This window comes from Rhodnius prolixus, unplaced genomic scaffold, assembly GCF_049639745.1.
Source record: "Rhodnius prolixus isolate KJV_2025 unplaced genomic scaffold, Rpr scaffold_14, whole genome shotgun sequence".
NCBI lineage: Eukaryota > Metazoa > Arthropoda > Insecta > Hemiptera > Reduviidae > Rhodnius > Rhodnius prolixus.
Window position 1 is genome coordinate 6815506 of NW_027411594.1, and position 22355 is coordinate 6837860.

General features: G+C 35.2%; 1 protein-coding gene across 21 annotated transcripts in view; it reads left to right on the plus strand.

Annotated features, from left to right (window-relative positions):
• LOC141451900 (uncharacterized) overlaps positions 1-22355 on the plus strand; it is a 108860-nt gene that overhangs the window by 49418 nt on the left and 37087 nt on the right. For all 21 annotated transcript variants that reach the window (XR_012457168.1, XR_012457169.1, XR_012457170.1 and 18 more), the window contains 5 exons: positions 17504-17605; positions 19302-19434; positions 20174-20337; positions 21367-21522; positions 22018-22146. Coding sequence is in view for 16 of the 21 variants with exons in the window: in XM_074123701.1 (XP_073979802.1) it covers positions 17504-17605; positions 19302-19434; positions 20174-20337; positions 21367-21522; positions 22018-22146 (684 nt within the window). In the remaining 5 variants the exon portion in view is untranslated. The remainder of the gene's footprint in view (positions 1-17503; positions 17606-19301; positions 19435-20173; positions 20338-21366; positions 21523-22017; positions 22147-22355) is intronic.

Sequence of the window (22355 nt, forward strand, 5' to 3'; positions counted from 1 at the left end):
GCACTTGCACTCGCATCGCTTCGCTCACTCGTGCGTGCAAACCCTGCCTCGCGTGAGGAAAAGTACTACTTTCCACACTTGTTAAATAAATAACTATTGTGTCAATGCGTGATTGAAAAAAAATACAGATAGAATATAAATTATCCACACAATTAGAAAATCTAAATCAACCCGCGTAAACAAACAAATGGTTGCCTAGCAATTGTGGGTCAGTGAAAAAACTTGCGCGGGTCATTGGTTCACCATCACTGCTCTAAGTTCTTACAATGTTGAATCTACGTAAATCCAAAAGTTTAGGGAGAAGCCCTTTTTACTAGAGTGCACGATTTTTGGAACCGCCAAAACCTCCTTGTTACAAGTCCAATCTTAACCACCTTAACATCGCTCTTTATAATTTATTGTCTTAAGGAAGTACACACGCTAACTAATGTTTCTTTCTATCTGTTGCAGGTATGTTCCTTTCGCTTTTTTATACATCCTGTGGTAAAGTATGGAACTCTTATTATTATTTCTTCCTCGTACTGCCCTTGTCTGTACTGCAACCACCCATTCCCCATTGCACTGAATATCGAATGCACTTAAAGTGATCCCTAGAAGTGGTGGCAGCGCATGGTGAAAGCTCCTATCAAAGAAGAAACGGTCGTGCCGATTGGTATGGGATTGCCGATGCAATAATACCGGTACTCCAGCCCAAACTTGGTGCACACTGTAATTCCTGTTTCCTGGCTTGTTCTCCTCTCTCTCTTACTGTGGCTGCCCGATCACAGTGGCAGTGGGAACCAAAAGAAAGTTTCATTTCTTGTTTCCTAGCTAACCAAACACGCTTCCATCTTGAATTATAATTATTTACTTTCTTTACTTTCTCATACTGGGTTAGGATCGTTATTGTAGTCATTGTGGAATTTGTATTTTTATTGGCGATTCTCTCTCTAATTCGCTCTCTGTGGATGGGGGGTGTTGTGAGAGAAGAAGAGAGAAGAGATGCGGTAATTACGTAGTCTTCCACTCACTTTGAAGAGTCATTTTTATTTCTCTCCTTAATTTGTGGTAAGGTAGGTAATGTTGGCTAGAAAGATATGATGTCAGAGTGTAACTATTTGGTGACCTCATCGCACGCTCTCCTTCTCCTTGTTACTCTACTCTTTCACAAGTGCATTTTGAATTGATGTGAAAGAGTTTTGTCCCGCAAAAACTGACCTGGGTAACTTCCTAGATATACGAGGTCTGTAAATTAAGTAATGAGACTGATTTTTTAAATTTTTTGTATTCAAAAAGAATTACAATTCTATATTGTCACCTTCAAAATAACTTCCTTCTGAAGCCACACAGCGGCTTTTCAAGAACCTCTCGGTAAAAGTGTTGATTGACCGTTTGACCTTGAGGTAGAAACTCTAAGGAGGACGAAACTTCGAAAAAGGAGGGTCATTCGTGTGAGACCAAACATCAAGAATAACATAAGTGGGTGTTGCATCATGATAATGCTCCTTGTCACACAGCAATTTCAATAAACGAGTTTTTTGGCCAGTAAAAAGCCATTCCTGTGGCTCCTCAGCCTCCTTATTCGCCTGACTTGAGTCCTTGTGACTTTTTTCTCTTCCCGAAGTTGGAAAAATCACCTCAAGGGAACTCATTTTGGGACAGTCGAAAACATTCAAACGGCTGTAACCGACCAGCTGAAGGCTATTCCAGTATGGGAGTTCGAGCACTGCTATGAGGAGTGGAAGAAACGTCTCCAGCGCTGTGTGGCTTCAGAAGGAAGTTATTTTGAAGGTGACAATATAGAATTGTAATTCTTTTTGAATAAATTTTTTTTTTTAAAAAATCAGTCTCATTACTTAATTTACAGACCTCGTATGTAGATATATACAAAAAAAATGACATATCCGGTTTTGCCCCCCCCCCAAAAAAAAATCCTTCCTGTAATCCTCCCTCTTCAAGTGAGGAACAATCCTGAGAATTAAATGAATATTTTTGCAATATGATTTGGCTTGATGGTGTACAACGTCTTTAATTGGAAATTGGTTTAGATCCTGCTAACAGACAAACTTTTACCTAAATATGATTTAGATTAACTCAGAATCGGAAAAAGAAGGAAACGCTGTGAAAAATCTTGGATTAAAGTCACCAGAGAGGGGGTACGCATGGCAAGGGATCTTAAAAAGGAAGGAGTTAGATGTCTTTTTCGTGGGGCATTAGCTGATTCAATTCCCAAATTTTGGTATAGTCTAAAATAGGAAAAAAAAACCATTTTCATCTGTGATGATACATAAAAATCCCAGCCGACATCAGGAGGCAGCAGAGAAATACTGGCATCGTCAGGCCTGTTGTGACCATTCTTGTCCGTTCATGTAGGGACTTCGCTCTTCCTTTGGTATCGTTGAACACCACGTTGAAGTTCTGTTTCCCAGGTTCGAGCACAGTGAAGAGGTTTTATTGCAGTTCGAGGTCTCGCCTTGAGAGTAAAGTAATGCTTAATTTTTCAGGCGGGCGGACGGAAGCGACTAGCAAACTTAATTTACTATTAATTTCTTACGTTAACCATTAAATAAAATCCAAGTCCTAGACCGACTGAATCGAATCCAGTATTTGTTATGTTTCAACACACACAAGTTAGAGTCTCTTCTTGGTAGGTGGTGATTTGTTTTCCACCGGAAGTTTCGCCATCTTTCCTTCCTCTCATAACAGTATGACTATTAGTTCCTTTTCTACAATTTAAGTATCAGTCTAGAATGTTGGTGGTCGATATATTTTTACGAAAAATCTTCATAATATCACACTTCCGGTTTGACTTATTTTGAAAAATTAAATAAATGATATATCAAGATGGGGGTTCACTTATATTTCGACCTTTGTTGGTAAAGAGAAGAAATAAATGTTGATATTAAAAGCGATTAAACTGATGACAGCTATTATAGTGACAGAACCTAAATAGGACAGAATAACAGCTGTAAAATAGGTCATGTCTGTTGAATAGAGAAAACATTCGAGTTGGTGGAGCTTGTTGGCGGCGAGCGACAGGAAATGGTATTTAGTTTGGGATGACGTCGTATGTGATGACACCATTCCATTTCATATTAGAACATGCATATTTCTAGAGGCTAAGGAGCAAGCTCCGATAGACATTGGTAACTAAGTCACTTGCTGTAAATTGCTCTGATGCACCTTTACCAGCCATCAATTTATCGATTGAAATTTGTGAGGGCCATCAGCCCTGCGCTGTAATCTATGATGAAGAAATTGTTTGTTAGACGATGAAAGTGGTACAGTAATAGATGCTTGATCTATTGATCTTCTGCTCCTTAAAGTTAAAAGCTGAACATAGTCGCACTTCGTGAGTTAAGAGTTCACTGTAGAGACGACTTGTTTCCTACTTCAACATTGTGTTCTAATCTTTCATCTGGTATTCAAACTAGACAGCTTTCTGGATTGAACTAGGCTACTAACCACTCCGCAAGGAAAAAAAAAAAATTTTTAAATTATTTTTCACCGGAGTCATTTGTTTTAAGATTTTCTAAATCCGGAAAAGTGTTAACATACAGAGTGTTCATTTTAAGTACGGCTCAAATGCATTTCATGCTTAAACGGTTGATCTGAGCAAAAAATAGTAGAGGATAAATTTGTTGCCCGTCACTTTTAGAAACCTGCGCACCTTTAGAAAGTGATCTTGACTTGATTTTAGATTACTGTCCGCATTCGCGGTTGACGCGCGACCAAAATTGAGGGATCGCAGTTGTCCCCCATTTTTATATAGGTTTTAAAGAGTATAAAAAGTTATGAAAGAAACCGGAAAACGCAATTCGATATCTTCAAAATTAAAGGTGCTAGGCCATTTCAAAATCTGGTATTTATTAATCATATTTCAATTTTTAAACTTGTTATCAAAGAGAAAGAAGAGCACGCGATAGGTCATTTTTATGTATTTTTTCATCCCCTTTCTACTAAAAATATTGCCAAGGCAGTAAAGCTAGTATTTTTCTTAATATCGGGGAATAAGTCGTTTTCCGAGTGATTTTTCTAAGAAAAATCAAATGTTAAGAGCTTTAGATGTTCTCAAGTATACACAAAATGGCTAAAAATTAATTTTACATCTGTTACAAACAAGAAAGTTTAATAATTATTTAGTAATTTTGGGAGAGTTGCGTTTAATTACCAAAAAACTTGGAAACCTCCTGCCACATATTTAAGTGATCAATATCTTTCATGTAAAGGATCAAACTTATTCCTTAATTTATCACTTTACGCAACTTGTGCAGCATGTACTGTGCCTTCAAAGGTGTCTCCTCAGATACAGAGAGCAGTTGATAACCTCCTGGCTAACCTGGCTTGCTAGCCAGGGGAGGCACCTTTGAAGGCACAGTACATGCTTCACAAGTTGAGTAAAGTGCATTATTTGATAAATTAAGGAATAAGTTTGATCCTTTACATGAAAGATATTGATCACTTAAATATGTGGCTAGAGGTTTACCAAATAATTATTAAACCAAACAATATAATTGTTAACACATTGTAAATATGTTCCACAGCCCTGAAGATGACCTAGTTCCTAGGTCGAAAGCTCGACATAATAAAAATGTATCATGGCTGAAACTGGCAGTTATTTTTTCATCCTATTGTAAATACACACGAGTATACATAAAATAGCCAGTGTATATGCTTAATATCTCAAAACCAAAAAAAAAATAGGAAGCTGTCAGAATACAGGAAGTTAGGGAAAGTTTTCGTAACTAAACGATTAAAGTCCTTCTTCCGGAAGTACTACGGCACTAAACGGACGAGAGCGACTACCCTGGACATACCTCAGTAAAGAGCTTTTGGAAGTGTAAAATATATAAACACATTTTATAACTATCCGTGCTTAAATTTTTTGGTCCAGCTTAAAAAACAAAAAAAACTGCGCTTTAAAAAGATCACTTTCTAAAGGTACGCAGGAGAAACCAGATACGACATTAAAGGATCTCATTTTATAATCTCTCTCTCTCTCTCAGAGATAAAAAAGAAAGAAACCTGCGTGCCAAGACTAGTTTAGTCTGCGGTGTAGAAAAAAAAAAAAGCCCAAGGTCCTCACGAGTGTGTATTGATGACGTAACAACTTGCTGTAGTTGATGATCTCATACGAACCCCCCACCACCACTAATGGGCTTGCAGAACAGATTATCTACATCAAGAATGGTGGCCCCCTCAGTAAAGTGGCGAACTTGCACATAACAAGTACTCCCAAGAAGGGTGGGTGGTGGGAGTTCTTTGTATTCTTTTACTGTTTGGAATAGTTGCATCGCCTTAGGGTACGCGAGTTCCTTTAGAAGTATATTAGGACGACTCCCTCAACAACCTTTTCCATCTCCTCTTATCCCTAATATAAGGCCCAGATACTCTTGGCTTTTAGTAATCTAGCTCTGCGCTTGCCCACCATCCTTTCTAATTCGCTCCCAACTCCCACTGCTTGCAAATCCTGCGTACCACCTCTTAAGATTGCAGTTTCTCTCCTCGTATATATTATTCACTTTGCTATTTATAGTATATTGGTAATCAACTCCAGTTACTTTCATACATCTAAGACTCCAGACTAATTGACTAACTTTATTTTTATTTCTTTTCCAATCTCAGATATCCTCGTATGTAATAACGGCTGTTTTTTCCAGTGCATTTCCTGGCTCCGGACAGGCAGATCTAGATTCACCTTGAAGAATTTATCCACCAGACGTTACGAATGATTTCCTCTCAGCATACTAGAGATATGAACCGATAATCTAGCGATAGCGATGCCGAGAAACAGGAAGCCCATTCCCTCTACCCTCGTGATGGTATCTTTAAAAGAGTTCTTAATCATATTACCCTGCGGCAGAAAGAGGAATCCTTCAGTTGAAGGATAAATCTCAGCCCCACTTTTACAGAGATCACAGGATTTCCTAGCAGTCGCTTTTGCGTATTATCTCCTCCCCGACTCCAAGAGGCCTTACATAGTAAATCAGCGATGGCAGTGGAATCAGCGTCTTGTTGATATTAAGGCTGAAAATGAAATAGAAATGCCTGTAGATTTTCTTTTCATAGAATCCTCTTGCTCTCTATCGGTGATGGAACAATGATGATGGCAACTGGAGAATTTGTTGCGGTTTCTCTCGATAACGGTGGTTTTCTATTAAACTCGATACATATCGATTTGAAACATTTATTTAAAATACAGTTCCATTAAAATTCGATTATAGGTACATCATGAAGAGGAGGTGATTACGCTTCACCCCCAAAAGTGCCATTTCGATGTAATGACTGGATCGTATCCCTAATTTTAGAAAGAATTGCTAAAATTCTCAGTTCAATGAACTCCGACGTAATCAGAAGTGTGAATAAATGTTTCACTTTTATCGATTACCAATCGAATTGCCAAACGCACTTAATTAAATATTCGAAATGCTCTTCTACATTTTAGTAAGCTAGGCAGGCGCCATGATAAGTATGATGATGCGTAGTAAAATGTTTTGTTCTTGTTCGGGCTGGTGGTGGTCGATGAGCATCTGTTTTGTAGAATATGTGGCGGCCCAACTGGGAAATGATTCATCATAAATTTATGTCACTAACATTTGTCACCATAATCATCATTATTTACAATGTTTAATGCTAGTCTACTTTTATGTAGTTTCAAGGTTTTGTTTATATTCTCCTTTTCTCCTTACTTTTTGAAAATAAATATTTACAATAACTTTCATTATGTAAATGAAAATGTTTATTCCAGAAATTTTTTCGCGATAAATAATTTCTTGATTAAAATCGTTTTGACTTGTTGACGACATTGTATGGTTCAAAAAAAATGAAACTGATTTAAACATTCATTGGACTTTCATTTACGTCCATTTATGTGATTTAAGGGCGCCACGATAGCTGAACGTTTACAGGATAGACCCGCAATGCTAAGCTGTATTGTTGGTTTAGTGGATTCGATTCCCCCGGTCTAAACCTTGGATTGTATTTAATGGTTTTAATATTGTAAGGCGCTCCATTATTCGAGCGGTTACAGGCTAGACCCGCAAAGCTAAGATGTATTGTTGGTTAGTGGGTTCGATTTCTAGTCTAAACCTTGGATTTTATTTAATGGTTTTAATCTAGTAAGGCGCTCCATTAGCCGAGCTGTTATAGGCTAGACCCGCAAAGCTAAGATGTATTGTTGGTTAGTGGGTTCGATTTCTAGTCTAAACCTTGGATTTTATTTAATGGTTTTAATCTTGTAAGGCGCTCCATTAGCCGAGCGGTTATAGGCTAGACCCGCAAAGCTAAGATGTATTGTTGGTTAGTGGGTTCGATTTCTAGTCTAAACCTTGGATTTTATTTAATGGTTTTAATCTAGTAAGGCGCTCCATTAGCCGAGCTGTTATAGGCTAGACCCGCAAAGCTAAGATGTATTGTTGGTTAGTGGGTTCGATTTCTAGTCTAAACCTTGGATTTTATTTAATGGTTTTAATCTAGTAAGGCGCTCCATTAGCCGAGCTGTTATAGGCTAGACCCGCAAAGCTAAGATGTATTGTTGGTTAGTGGGTTCGATTTCTAGTCTAAACCTTGGATTTTATTTAATGGTTTTAATCTAGTAAGGCGCTCCATTAGCCGAGCTGTTATAGGCTAGACCCGCAAAGCTAAGATGTATTGTTGGTTAGTGGGTTCGATTTCTAGTCTAAACCTTGGATTTTATTTAATGGTTTTAATCTAGTAAGGCGCTCCATTAGCCGAGCTGTTATAGGCTAGACCCGCAAAGCTAAGATGTATTGTTGGTTAGTGGGTTCGATTTCTAGTCTAAACCTTGGATTTTATTTAATGGTTTTAATTTTGTAAGGCGCTCCATTAGCCGAGCGGTTACAGGCTAGACCCGCAAAGCTAAGATGTATTGTTGGTTAGTGGGTTCGATTTCTAGTCTAAACCTTGGATTTTATTTAATGGTTTTAATCTAGTAAGGCGCTCCATTAGCCGAGCTGTTATAGGCTAGACCCGCAAAGCTAAGATGTATTGTTGGTTAGTGGGTTCGATTTCTAGTCTAAACCTTGGATTGTATTTAATGGTTTTAATATTGTAAGGCCCCGCAAATCTATGAAGTGTTGTTGGTTTAGTGGGTTCGGCTCCCGGTCTCCTAGACCTTGGATTTTATTTAATGTTTAATAAAAGAAATTTACAATAAAGTATGTCGCCTCCGTCCACGACACCTAATTTGGTAGTTGGACGTAAAGCCCGCCTGAAAAAAATAGGCAGTACTCTACTTATGTGATTTAATTTTCGTGAAGTTCAAAATTAAAAAAAGATTGGAAATGCGCAACAATTTCTCTTTCTCTTCGATGAATCAAACAATCATCTAAATTGGTGAATAGTACTCCAAATTCTGTATGATGTTTGAATTAAGTTACAGTACTTTGTTACTAGAATTCAGAATTTAAGAAAATGTCTAAAAAAATCTGAATCTTACCTCACGAAAAAGTCGTGTGAGGATCAACGTTTTATTTAAAAATGATTTTTTTTTTGTTGAAAATTGAAAATAATTAGAATTTCTTTGTCAAGTTAATTCTAGTTTTAAATTCCCCACAGAATTACCCAGATTACTGAAACCCACGTTTCAGCCTGGAAATCTCATTTCCTTGTTCTTGTACGTGATCTTGAGGAAACCCATTGTGATAGCCTATTCCTCACGAGCTGCCGTTTACTTTAGACCCATGTTAATGTTCATATTGACGAAGGTTGCGTGGTGTGGTTTACCCGTACCAGTTCAATGTTAAGGTCTCATGACAAACAGACTCCTTATCTACCACCTACATCGCCTAGAGTGGTAATTAATCCCGCCCACCCGTTGGTGTTAACATGGTCTGTCTATAACTAAGAAGACATCATTGCCTAGCAAAGACACCGTTAATTATTTCAGTAATTACAAACACAAAGATGTGAACTCAGATTGGAGAACTCTGATATAGATAATTATTTCCTACTATAATCTCTTCAGGTCCTTAATTAGAGAGTAAAGGCAACAATTAGACCCTGATTACATCCTCCGAAAGCAGTATTGCCATCAGTCATGTTCTTCTTCTCCTTTGTGCAACAAAAGTTCTTTTATTTTTACAAATAATCTTTATATTGGTTATTATAACATGAAGAAGACAAAATTATGCCCTCGGAAATGTTGGGAGTAAATAGTAGCCGGAATGGCAATAATTTTTATTAGATTTTAGATTGTGCAGAGTGAGGCGCCACTGTAGCCAGGCGGTTACAGGCTAGACCCGTAAAGCTAAGATGTATTGTTGGTTTAGTGGATTCGATTCCCAGTCTAAACCTTGGATTTTATTTAATGGTTTTAATATTGTTAGACGCCCTGTTAGCTGGGCGGTTACAGGCTAGACCCGCAATGCTAAGATGTATTGTTGGTTTAGTGGATTCGATTTCTAGTCTAAACCTTGGATTTTATTTAATGGTTTTAATCTTGTAAGGCGCCCCATTAGCTGAGCGGTTATAGGCTAGACCTGCAAAGCTAAGATGTATTGTTGGTTAGTGGATTCGATTTCTAGTCCAGACCTTTGATTTTATTTAATGGTTAATTTGAGAAATTTGAAGTTAAGTATGTTTAACATGATTCTCGCCTAAAAGCGCAAAGGATGGACATGGACACAAAGCCAAATTCAGTGTGATGTAAAGGAGTTACCCTCTAAATGCCAGTATTATTACGCAGAAATGATGAGATAGAGTTTGCCTGTGGTTGTGCTAAATCCAAATAGTTTTGTGTCTAAATCCAAGCTAAACTTTCTAAATTCGCAGATTTAAGGCTAAAATGTGAAAGATAGTTTGCCGTTAATGCTAGGATTCTTTTTAAAGTTGACGCTAGTTTTATAAATATAATTTTTCTTCCTTTTTAAGTATTTTTTTATTTTTCAAGTGTCTAGTTATACTTTTTTCTTTTTAAAGGAGACATGCATGATGAAGAAAGCCGTTCCCCTCTCTCTCCTCTCCGCGCAGGACATCATGCTCTAATTCTTCCCTTGCTTGACGCCAAAGTACTCTCTGTCGTCACTCCTGCTAACTCTTCTAAAAAGGAATAGAGAATATGTTCTTTTCCAGTGGTGTGTGTGAGTGAAGCAAGCATAATCATCTTTTACTGGTATTCCTTTGATGTACTGTTTAGGGAAAAATGCCTCATAGGGTTTTATGAGAAGGAAAGTCTGGTGTAAAAACGCTTTGGGTTTTCACTTTTACATCAATTACTGCAATTGCTGTAATTGTAGCTTTCTGCAAGAATAGACATGTGTTTAATAAATGAAAATAGATCACTGAGTACTTCTTCTGCAGATTTAGATGTGTGGCCTCAATGAATCTAGAGCTCTCAATGCATTTATTTGGATCCTTGTGCCAGAGTACTCCTCGATAAGAAAAGAAAATGAAGTAGGCTTGGCGAATTTCGAAACACGGGTACAACATTTCTGATTCAATAAAATAGAAAAAAATTCCTCGTAATGAAACATAATAACGTTACAGTCTAAAAAAGGTTACCCTAAATTTATTTTCTGAAATAAACTGAAAACTTTGTGGCATACTCGACGAAATGAAATACAGTGGTACCTCGGTTTTCGAACGACTTGACTTTCGAACAAATCAGTATTCGACCAAGAAATTCGAGAAAGTATTGTCCTGAAATCCGAACAAACATTTGGGACTCTAACAAGCGAGATGAGCCGAGTTGTTTTTATATTTACACTTTTAGATCTTATTTCTTGTTTAGATACCTTGTTTTTACATAATCTATAAAAATTAGGCAAGTAAAACGGCATATTTCTGGGGCTTAGAAACGAAATAAACTGACATAGTTTACTTTATTTCTTATGGAATAAATTGTTTCAGTTTTCGACCAAATTGGTTCTCGACCGCACTTCCGGAACGAATTATGGTCGAGAACCGAGGTACCACTGTATAAACTTTAATTTGCCGCGCATGGAATACCGTTACGGGACACAGCTATAGACAACGAAAGCTATTGTTCTGTAGTGGTACTTCAAAAGGGTGCTTAAGGTTATGGTTCGCTAAGTATCTTGGAGAAAAACCAAATTTTCCCAGGAAAACATTACAAATAAAGGGGCTTGGGTGTTTAGGGCGGGAAATAGTTGAGTAAGTATTTAAAGAAAAATCGTTGCAACTATTTTTGAACAAAAGAAAAAAAAACACTTTGTTAACTTCCGGTTTAGCGTAGTTATCGTGATGAATGTGTCGTCATTCTTCAACTTACCACTGACTTCTTATTTTAAAGAATGCCTTTAGTACAAATGTTGCAATTTGCATATATGTATTTTTTTCCCCTCAAAAAGTTGTAAAAATTTCTACTTCTTTACTATTTCTTATTTTTAATTTGCTATTATCTTTAGCCATGACCTCATTTTGCATTTAGTCAAGATCACTATATTTAAAGTCAATTAACGACTGACAGGTTGTTAAAGTTATGGAAGCTTTTTTATCACTTACTTTACAAGCAGTCAAGGACGGCGGCGGACTTGGTTACTTAACTCCTTCTTATAATACTAATTTATATATATAAAAAACAATTTTTAATTTCTAATTTGCATTTTAAATAAAGTGTGAGGAGGGGGCGGGAGGAAAAGAGGTATTGCAACAGCTGATTCTCCAGAATATCGCGCGTAATTCTTAAATTTAGAAATCTACCAATATTTTTAATGTTCGTTGTAGGTTATTTACAAAATAGATTGTTTTTAAAAGAATGATAATCAGTGTAGCGCAGTCTGAAGAAATTTTGAAGTTTTTGCCATTTTTGGGTGGGGATAAACGCCAAAAAAAGGGAAGAAAAATCGCCTCAACAATGGTCTCTCTTCCGGTGGAGAGATTTTTTTGGCTGAAGCCTCAGTGTGAGTAGTGGTAATAATACCAAGTCTGAATTTTGCAACTTTTCGTTTAACTGTTCATACTCATGCACGAAATTTTTTTTTGTTTTCATCATGAAAAAAATTTATTTGTAGACGTTAAAAGATGTACTTCCGTTAAAAACACAATCTAAAAATTCGACACGATCGCGCAATACTTCCTTGGAGAAATAAGAAATCTAGGAAAGAGAATGTCAGTTTTAGTTAAATACCAAATAAGTATTATTAATGGACACCATTGTTGCAGTTTTTTTGCAATTGTAAATTTTAAGGACAAATAAAACTAGTTTTTTTTTTTGCTTTTTATCTTTAAATAAAAGTTACACAAAGACTGAAGTGGAAGATAATTAGTCTTCATATCTTCTACACGCTTTATTCATTTTATTATAACTTTTTTGTTTTGTTTTTTAATTAATTATTGCAAACTATTGTGGTAGCACCTCACAGCAGTTTTATTTTTTAAAAACTTTAAAAAAGCCCGCAAAAGATAACCACAAAATTGGAGGTTAACAAGTGAGCAAGGAAGCAAGAATTCGCGGACGAAAAAAAAAATGGCCGGCCCAGACGTCATTCCCATTTACATTTTTTTTTTTTTTTTTCTGAGGGGGCGCTTAAGATCTCACCATTAACATTCGCCCGCTGTTGGCAATATATAAAAAGTCCCTTGTAGAAAAGTCTGGATCTAGATTCTCAGGTTAGCTAAGCCATCTTGCGTAGATCCCCACCTTTTTTTTGTTCCTGAGGATAAAGCTATGGTTGGAATAATGTTCACATTTCAAATAATATGGAATTTCAGGAAGTAAAAGTAGAAAATGCAATGGCTAGACGTAATCATAGTTTGTGTTACCTTATTATTTTATTAAATAATGACTTAATTGTTTTATAGTTTGAATAGTTCCCTTAATTAAGCGTCATGATTTTTTTAGTGAATGTGAAATGTTTTATGGTGTTACCTAGGCAACAATAATTGCTCGTCTAAACATTTTTTGTTTTGTTTTTCTTTATTCTCATAGTTGGTTTTTAATAATAAACTTTTATCAAGTTTTAACAAAAGAGAAATAGTTGCATAAAACAACTTGTTTTTGTACAAAAGTTCATTGTTTTTTTTTTTTATTTTAGACAAAAGAAAACCTTTCTTCTTTTTATATTGTTCTATTTTTTTTTGTACTTTTCGTTGTCAGCACTCTCTAGTGTGCAGTTTGTTAACCACATACATATAATTCCAAGTTGAGTAATACGGCCTCTAACCTCTACACGTAATTAATGTGCGAGCTTTTTCTTTGTACTCAATTATATTATGTAGTATTGTATTAGAAAAGTAACTTTTTGTGTTTTGTAGGTGTTCTTTACAAACATTTTGAACAATATACAAAAAAATTAATTCTCATGGTGAGAAATTAATGGTTTGGAAGTTTGTTTACATTTTTTCCCTCCTAATTAGTGTTATTTGAAAGTTGATCGTTTGAGGGGTTTATTTTGTTAAGTATTAGTATATTTCTAATGGTCTCTGTGTGTGTGTTTGGTCAACATATTTCTAAAAATTGCGTTTAAATTATCATTTAAATTTGATAATTAGTTATGTGGCGTCCACCTTGGAGTTTTGACAATAAGTTCTGCGACTGACTAACTCTGCAATCAGTAGCGACATACGAGTATTATCTCAATAGAGTTCCAGGTATTTTTCATCTAGAAATTTAGATCTATAAATTTAAATATTAACAGAAGGAGCACTTTTATAGCAATTGATATTCATAATTTATTGCAATAAAAGGTCCAATAAAAATATGTGCATTTATTTCTTCTTTTAGAATTTATTACAAAACTAAAAAAGAAACATTTACTGACTTATACTTGCAAAACTAGTTTTATTGGCTTACTACTAGTGTATGTAGTAGTTTTAAATTTCTATTTATTATGAAATAAAACTATTGTTATATAAGCATATCTTTGACATTCATTTTCCTTATACTAGTACCTCTGTATGTGCAAAAAATAAACTTTTTAGATTTTCCCTTCTTTTAATATTAAATGCATGTATTTTTGTTTTCATTACTCATACTCGCAAGTGAAAAAGGAAGTTTTATTTCGTAAAATTTTATTTTTTCAGTGGAATTTTTTCCGGAAACGCTTGTTTGGATTGTCTTCCATTTAAAAAAATCCAAAATATAATATTGAAAAATTGTAAATTTTAAGTTTACATTTATGGTTCTACATTCGACGTTTTAGAAAAAATGATTAGAGATTAGACAATTTCTAATACATAAGTAAAAATTATCCGGTTCCTAATTTGTCAGACCTTAAATTACAAGTTGAAATATGTTAGGCAATGGCCAGCAAAATGTTCAAAAAAAAAAAAATTAAGGGTGTTCATCCTTTTCATTGGTGCTCTCCATCAGGAACTCTTTTGGGAATTGAAATTGTTTAGTGCACGTTATAACGTGTGTTAACATTTTAAAAAAGCGCATGTTTTATAATTCAGTTATTTTAATTTTTAAATATAAATATGTAAATAATTTTTCTCTAGAACTGCCTTTTAATACATGTATTTTAATTTTTGAATAAAATTACATAATTACAAAATTGTCTTGAGTACATAGAATATATTAACGTTTTAACATTTCTTTCGCTTCATTAAAAGCCAAACATGTGTTCTTTAAAAAAAAATAAAACATATGTTCTATAAAATATTATCATGTGATAACATGTGACGACGAGCTTCAAATAAAATGTTCCTTCAGTTTATTTTATGATTTAAATAAATTTAAATTCTGTATACATTTATTTATATAAAATATATATTTCGTGTTTATTTCTATGATAAGTTAACATTTATCATTGTTTATAATATCCGTCAGCTGTAGTCCATTATTCAACACTTTTACAAAAAGTGTTGTAGGTGACTTAGAGGAAAGGAGGTTACCACTTCTGTTATCCATAATAATAGATTGCGATAAGAAGGAGAAGTGTGAGTTTTAGTCCATTAATTAGAATGGCATTGCATGTTTAACTCTAATTACACTGTTTTTGACCAGTTATTACTTTGAGTGCCCTTCTAGCTTCATAATTTAAAAGTATTTTTATTAATACTTTAAAGTTGCATCTTGTGCTTCTCAAAACTGTTAAATTTTCTATAGTATTTCAAAATTTTCTGATTGTTGTTCTGTTACAAATCTTTGTGAATTTGTTGAGGATTCATTTCAAATATAAAAATGTGTTAACTGTAGTTACAAAATTATGTGATCTACAGCACATCAAAGTGATCAAACGAAATCGCTACCATTTTTTTTTTTTTTTAAAAAAGCCAATCATGTTTAACCAATTAGTACTTACGGAGAATTTAGGGGGAAATGCGAGTTTTTCAGTGCAACTGAATATGCTGATATTGTGTTCATTTATTTGAAGTTTATGCTCTTCATGCTCCAAGAATATACCAACAGATATCCCGGAATAATCGTCGTTTTTCTCATAGAGTATTCAGCCATGCATGCTTCAAAATCTCAGATATTATTGTGCTGTAACAATTGTGGCAATCAGAGGGAAGACGTTCACAATGATAGACTATTTTTATAATCAGTACTTGGCACATTGCAAGGCAATAATCCTTTCGCTTAACTTAATATGGAAGATTATGGCCAACGTGTGGAGTTTTGCAACTGGATGCAACTTGTATGGTTGCCGAAGATTATCATCTATTGTCGCGATTTATACATCGCTTTATTTATAACATCTGGGCTAGCGATTTCAACAGCCCGTCCCCTTGTTGTAGAAGCCTTACAAGACTAAATTCTGTAGTATACTCGTATGTACCTTTTCTATTCTAAAGACTATGGTATGTTATAAGATCCTCTACTTCAGATGCAGTAATAAATATGGCACTAACACATTAAAATTCTTTTGAAGCAATATTATTTTAAGGAGAGGTTCTAGTTCTACAACATCTTTCTCAGGTAAATTTCTTGAAACCTTTGTATTCATTCTGTAACAGAAAATGCTACCTAAAAGGGTTATTTATTCCCCAACTCTTTATTTGTGGGAAACTAACAGTTTTTAGGGAAATTTTCCATTGTAGTAAATAATTAGAGGTAGCGGAAGCGGAAATGATGGAATATATTCTAGTTTATGCGGCTCCTCGTCATTTGCCAATCCCTGATCCCTGGATATACACCAAACTTGAGTCTAGATAAAAAGTGGCTCGACTTCTGCAAACTAATATACTTCAACATAGAAGGGAAGAGCGTGAGTGAGAATAAAGCAGGAGGTGCGCATGTTTACCTTTACAGCAACAGAATGAAGACAAACACTGATGCTTGTGCCCAGTTTGTCTTGTCAACTCTGTTATTCTGACCTTGAATTGTGACCTGAATACAAAGATCTCTCTCTCTCTCCTTTCCGCTCTTTTATCTCTCTTCAGTTTCTCTTCTTTACACTCACTCTCTCTCTGGTAATCGATATTCGGACATCCAACTCTTCGCATAATTTTTTTCTCTTTTTACTAGGGTGTCACACCATGCCTATTACAATGTTTACACCAATCTTATATTGGTTACTTCCTTTAAAATCTGGTTCTTTACATTTTACTTTTGATACAAAAATACGACCGTAATTTGGCGACCGGATAGAGTGTTTGTAAATAGAATGTTGAAACCTGAAAGTACGGTTTTTCTGAATTGAATTTCAATTTTTTTTGGCGGGGCTTCTCGAATAATTTTATTTTTAGTTTCATATTCAACTTTACCTCACTGATTAGATTAAAATATGGTGAAGTTGATGCTGCTTCCTCATCTAATTCGTACAGAATAAACCTTGACAAAAATAAAAATCTTATCTTTCCAGTTGTTTATACGTAATAACCTCCTCTGGACACTAGTTATGCTTTTTAGTATCTATAACCACCTTTATTTGAAAAAATGATTTTGAAGAAGTTTTGGTGGCGATAGATATAACCAGAAAAGTTCTTTCAAATTTGTTTGCAAAAGCTGCCAGTTGGTGATTGGAAGTGTGTAACTACCCTCTAGTTTTCTGCAGTGATAGGTCACTTAGCCTAGGAGAAACTGCATTATTTGCTAAATCAACTTTTAATTGTTCGTGGACGTTCTAGGATTGGCTGAATCAATCAACAGTCAATTTCAACTAAATATTTTTAAAAAAACAGGGAAAAATCGCTTTCGCAAAACCTGTAATGTCATTTAATTGTTGAAAGTTCAACTAGGTGAATAATCCATTTATAGAACAGACATAATATGCAATAGTTTTTAATGTGATGCCATCATAAATTAAAAATATAAATATTTAGTGATGTCATTGTTTGCCATTATTTACATTTTTTTATTTTAATTTATGCATTTACTTATTCAAACTATAGCAGTCCAAAAAAAAGGTATATACGTATCTTTCTCTTTAATATTATTAATATTCAAGTTAGAATCTTGTGATTCAGGAGATATTTTTGTGATTTATCTAATAACATAATGACTAATTTATTAGATATCAGTTAGTATTGCATCGTTTGACTAGCAAGCGCTCTCAATTCACTTATCCCGCACTTGCTAAGTTAACTAGAATTGATAATTTAAGCAAATATGCCCGTCTGAGGTATTTGATTAATTTGATTTTTATTTAAATTCCAGTCAGATCCGAGTACAAGTTTCTTAAGAGCAGCCCGAGCCGGCCAGCTGGACAAGGTGCTTCTGTTAGTGGAACAAGGAGTGGACATCAACACTTGCAATGCGGTAAAGTATCTTTGTCTACATATTTTAATTCGCATTCTCTCATAACTTTTTAGTGGTATGTTGATCGTGCCAAATATTCGATATCAGTTAATAAATGCCAGTGCATCTTTTGAGACCCTCTGTGACGAACAAAGTAATGTTCAGCAGCAAATGCTCTGTGTGAAAGGCTGTATGCGTGAACAAAACAAAATAATCCGCAGGGTACACAAACTGTATATTATGTTCAGATTCACCTAGTGGGATCTGAGAACAAACTTTGTGATGGAAATCCTTGAACCATCACTTAAGGAACACTTTAAAGAAAACTATTTTTATAAATCTCCATTATTTAAAAACTTTTCATCGCGAAAATTCGAATAAGAACACTTCAGGGCGAGAAGGGGAACACTTCACGAACCTGTTGAATTAATATGTAACAAAAACTCCAAATTTGAAGAAAAATTGGTGGACCAGAAGTGCTTGTTTAATGTGGGCATTTCTGGTGCGAATTCTTCAAGGTTAATTCCTAAGTGTTCATACATTTGTAAAATTTATTTCATTTTATCGAATTGAATATTTGCGTAACTCAAATAAAAACTGTCATTCTAAAGCGCTTTCAGTCAAAATTAATCATTTGAGTTTCAAAATAGTGGGTTTTACTTTAAAATTTGTGTTAAACGTACATGAAATTGTGGGAAATCTTACCAGAGATTATTAAGGCAGAAGAAGAGGTTTAAAGCTGTGCAAGTCATGGCTGATAGTGTGGAAATTGTTGCAAGAGAAGACAGGTAGGAAACAGCAGTCTGGCTTAGGTGCTAGCCGAGTACGGAAATGAGGTAGGGTAAAGCGCCCGTCAGAGGAAATGGAGTTAAGTGGATGAATTTTTGAATTGCTGCGCTATTCATTTGCCGATGGACAGGGCTTGTAATGTTTTAAATTGTACTTAATTTAAGTAATGCTTACTGATATTGTTGATTTTATCCAATCATAAAATGGTTTATCGGGTTTCTGTCCGGTTCCGGAATTCATCTGTCTTCAGAGGTGATTGATTGATCAGTTTGGGGGTGGAGGTTTCGCTTATATTTCCGCCTCGCACTACCGCTGCTGACTCATAGACGGAAACAAAGGTGAAGTCGAGACCTCCACACCAAACTGATTACTTCACTGCCGATGATGCATCTCTGATGGAGCTACGGCGGGTAAAATCAGGTACAATATCCAGCTCTGCGGGGCCTAACCGTATCTTCAATGTTAGTAATACTTCGTTTTTTTTTATGGTGATCGTTGCAACTGCAGACTTCGGAAACGTGATCACACCCCGAAAACACGTGGCCGCACACTCCAGCTCTGGTTTATTCGGAAACCACGGATCAATCCGTCATCTTTTTGGCACGTCCTTTAAACAATCTAGTGTATATTGCTTCGTTGAAAAGGTCTTTATGAAGCTGAATTACGGTTGCAAACGGGCGATGACTCAAAACTCCCTAACTGGTTTCAAGTTTATTATGTGCAATATTTTCAAATAGCCATAAAAAAAAAAAACAGCATTGAGTGTTATTGAGAGTAGGAGGATGATTCGTCACGTGATGCTGTCAGATAATTTAGGACCCCTAATTTGCTTATTATCCAATTTGGTTCTGAGCTCATATTCATGAGGTATTATTTTTAAAAATAGTCATTTAATTGAAATTATTTTTTTTGTTTACTGACTTTGCAGAACGGATTGAATGCTTTACATCTAGCAGCAAAAGATGGACATGTGGAGATCGTGCAGGAGCTGCTCAGCAGAGGCTGCACTGTGGATGCTGCGACTAAGAAAGGAAATACAGCTCTGCACATTGCCGCATTGGGTGAGATTTAATTTTAATATGTAGTGTTTTGTAAAGCATTTTTTAAAGTAAATATATACTTGACTCCGATTCATAGATCTGTTGTATCCCATTGGTCGCAGATTAGTCCACTCAATTGGCTGTCTGGAGAATGAGCAGCCAAGGAAAGCTACTTTCAGGAGCAACATATCCCTTCCTTCTAATGCTCTCTGCAGATATTCTGATAAAGATCACCCAAAATTAGAACCTGGGATGGTTGAAGAGAGGGAGAATCCCAAGAAAGAAGGAAACGCCAGTTAGGGATAGCCTCTGCCTGGTACCAATACTATTCTCTCCTCACAATGGCTTCGTGGATTAATTCCCACCGCAAGAATTTCATATACCTTAAAAGGTCTCCTCCAAAAGTGCCAAGTCAGCACAATGTAGGCATTGCAATATTTTATTCTTCTAATAGGAAATATTTAGGAATATGTAAAAATTATATTCGCGGAACTCCATCTTTCAAGAAATACGGTTGACTAAACGGAAGGAGATCTTCTAAAGGCTTTTAAATTGAAGCCTTGCTTCCAAATTGGACCGTAGCGCTTCTTGAGGAGCATTTTACTAGTCACGTTGAGTTACCAGGTCCACACCTCTGAATTTATTAAGTATACCTGAAGATTAGTAAAATAAAATATGAATAATTAAAGTAAGAAAAAGACTTGTTGTGAGGTTTCGGATTGTAATATTTATTTTTTTAAAAAAATTAATTAAATTTCAGCCGGCCAGGAAGAAGTGGCAAGACATTTAGTCGACAAAGGAGCCAATGTAAACGTGCAGTCACTAAATGGTTTCACACCTCTTTATATGGCGGCACAAGAAAACCATGACGCTGTTGTAAAATTTTTATTGAACAAAGGTGCCAACCAAGGACTTGCTACTGAGGTAATTTAACTTTTTTACATTTTTCATTTTGTTTGTATAAACAGAATGTAATTTTTTTGACATTTTATTTGAGAATCTAAATTACCCTATGTTTATGAAGAAGATATACCAAGCTGACTGGGTTTCTAACTAGGCCAAATTCGACTTAAAATAATCATGATTCGAAGGCCATTAAGAGACCAGAGTGCCACTAACGGCCGAGCTCGGGCACCAAAAGGAGGGAGATATCGAGAATTACAAGTTTAGAGAAGGTTCAACCTTTCGAGAACTATTTTATCTTGTAATTTACTTCCTTGATTTATTTATTTAAGGCGTGTCAATTTTGGCGGCCTTATTTCAATGTATTTCTGACCGTCGTGCAGAGTATCTATCCTTTTTACAGCCAATCAGCTCGGTTCGGGCTTCTGAGGCCCACACAGACGAACGTCCGAATACGTTACGGCTTATTTTCGACCAAGAATATCTTATACAAATTTGAATAAAATTAGGGGCACTTAACGCCCGCCCCGTATAGGTCAATTCCCTACCTCTGAGCCAATCCGTTCCTTTCATTTAATTATATTATTTCTACAGTCATAAACTTTGCCTTAAGTACGGAGCTATCAGTTCTTTAGATTATAATTTTAATTTATCTGAAATTACTACATTAAGGGGAAATTTCTAAATTTTCGAATCGGTTTTTAATGTAAATCCATGAGAAAACTGTAGGTTTTGTCTCGTTCTGTTTGTGATCCATCAGCATTAAATTCTCCCTTTTTAAATAAATTACGAAGAGTACGAAGTGTGGGCACTAAATATTGTTGCTCAATAAATTAGAAAGGTGTACGCTGACTATAAGGGCCGCCAAAATCTAGAAAGTGGTTGCTTTCTTTTAAAAAAAGAAAAACTTTTCTTCTGATAGGCTCATCAACAAGAGTTTGATGTTAGAAATTAAAGAATACCAAATATATGCTTTTAATATATTCTATAATAATACAACCTTGTGCATTAGGAATAGAGTTCTTATCATAGATTTACTTTTTTCAACAGGATGGTTTTACCCCATTGGCTGTAGCAATGCAACAAGGACATGATAAAGTTGTAGCAGTATTACTTGAAAATGATACCCGTGGTAAAGTTAGACTGCCAGCTTTGCATATAGCGGCGAAAAAGGACGATTGTAAAGCTGCTACGCTATTGTTGCAGGTAAATTATTCATCATTCAGCTTAACCAAGTACTTAGTTGTACTTAGAAAGAAGAAATAAGCAATCCTCCGCGATCAAGTGAAAATCCTATTTGCTGCTCTCAACCTTCAAGTAACTGGCTAGGTTTGGTACCGGCAGGGACGACAAGGTCCCTAAAGAAATGGCCACTAGTGAAATTTCGTCTATTTTTTAGTATTTTTAAAGTGGAATTTTCCCACATTGCCAATCTAAAATAATAAATATCGTTACGGTGAACTACTCTCACTGGATTTTTTGAAAATAGCAACCAAAAAATTTGCTGAAGACTTTCACAATATCCACATCCTTCAATTCGAAAAGATTCAAATGCTTATTCATCTATTTATGTAATCAAGTTACACTCTATATTTGATTTTATCAGTACTATTAATATTTGATTTTATTTTGCTTATTTTAAACAACATTATTTATTGGTCAAATCAAAACTAATTATTTTGACCCGTCCTAAATTTTTAGAATGATCACAATCCTGACGTTACTTCCAAAAGTGGATTCACGCCGTTGCATATCGCAGCACACTATGGCAATCAAAATATTGCTAACTTGCTTCATCAGAAAGGAGCTGATATTAATTTTGCAGCTAAGGTAATGTATGAAATGCATAAAACAAGAATTTTTTTTTTTTTAATAAAAGAAACCTTATGACTAAAACGGTTTTTTTAGGTCATTGTAGTTCGCTTTCTTAAGTAATTTAACTTGTTTATTGTTGTTCTTTTACCAGATTGGTGTAAAATTTGAATTGAAGCAATTTATGCATTCAAATTGTTACTTTAATGATGCCGTATTGCGATTGT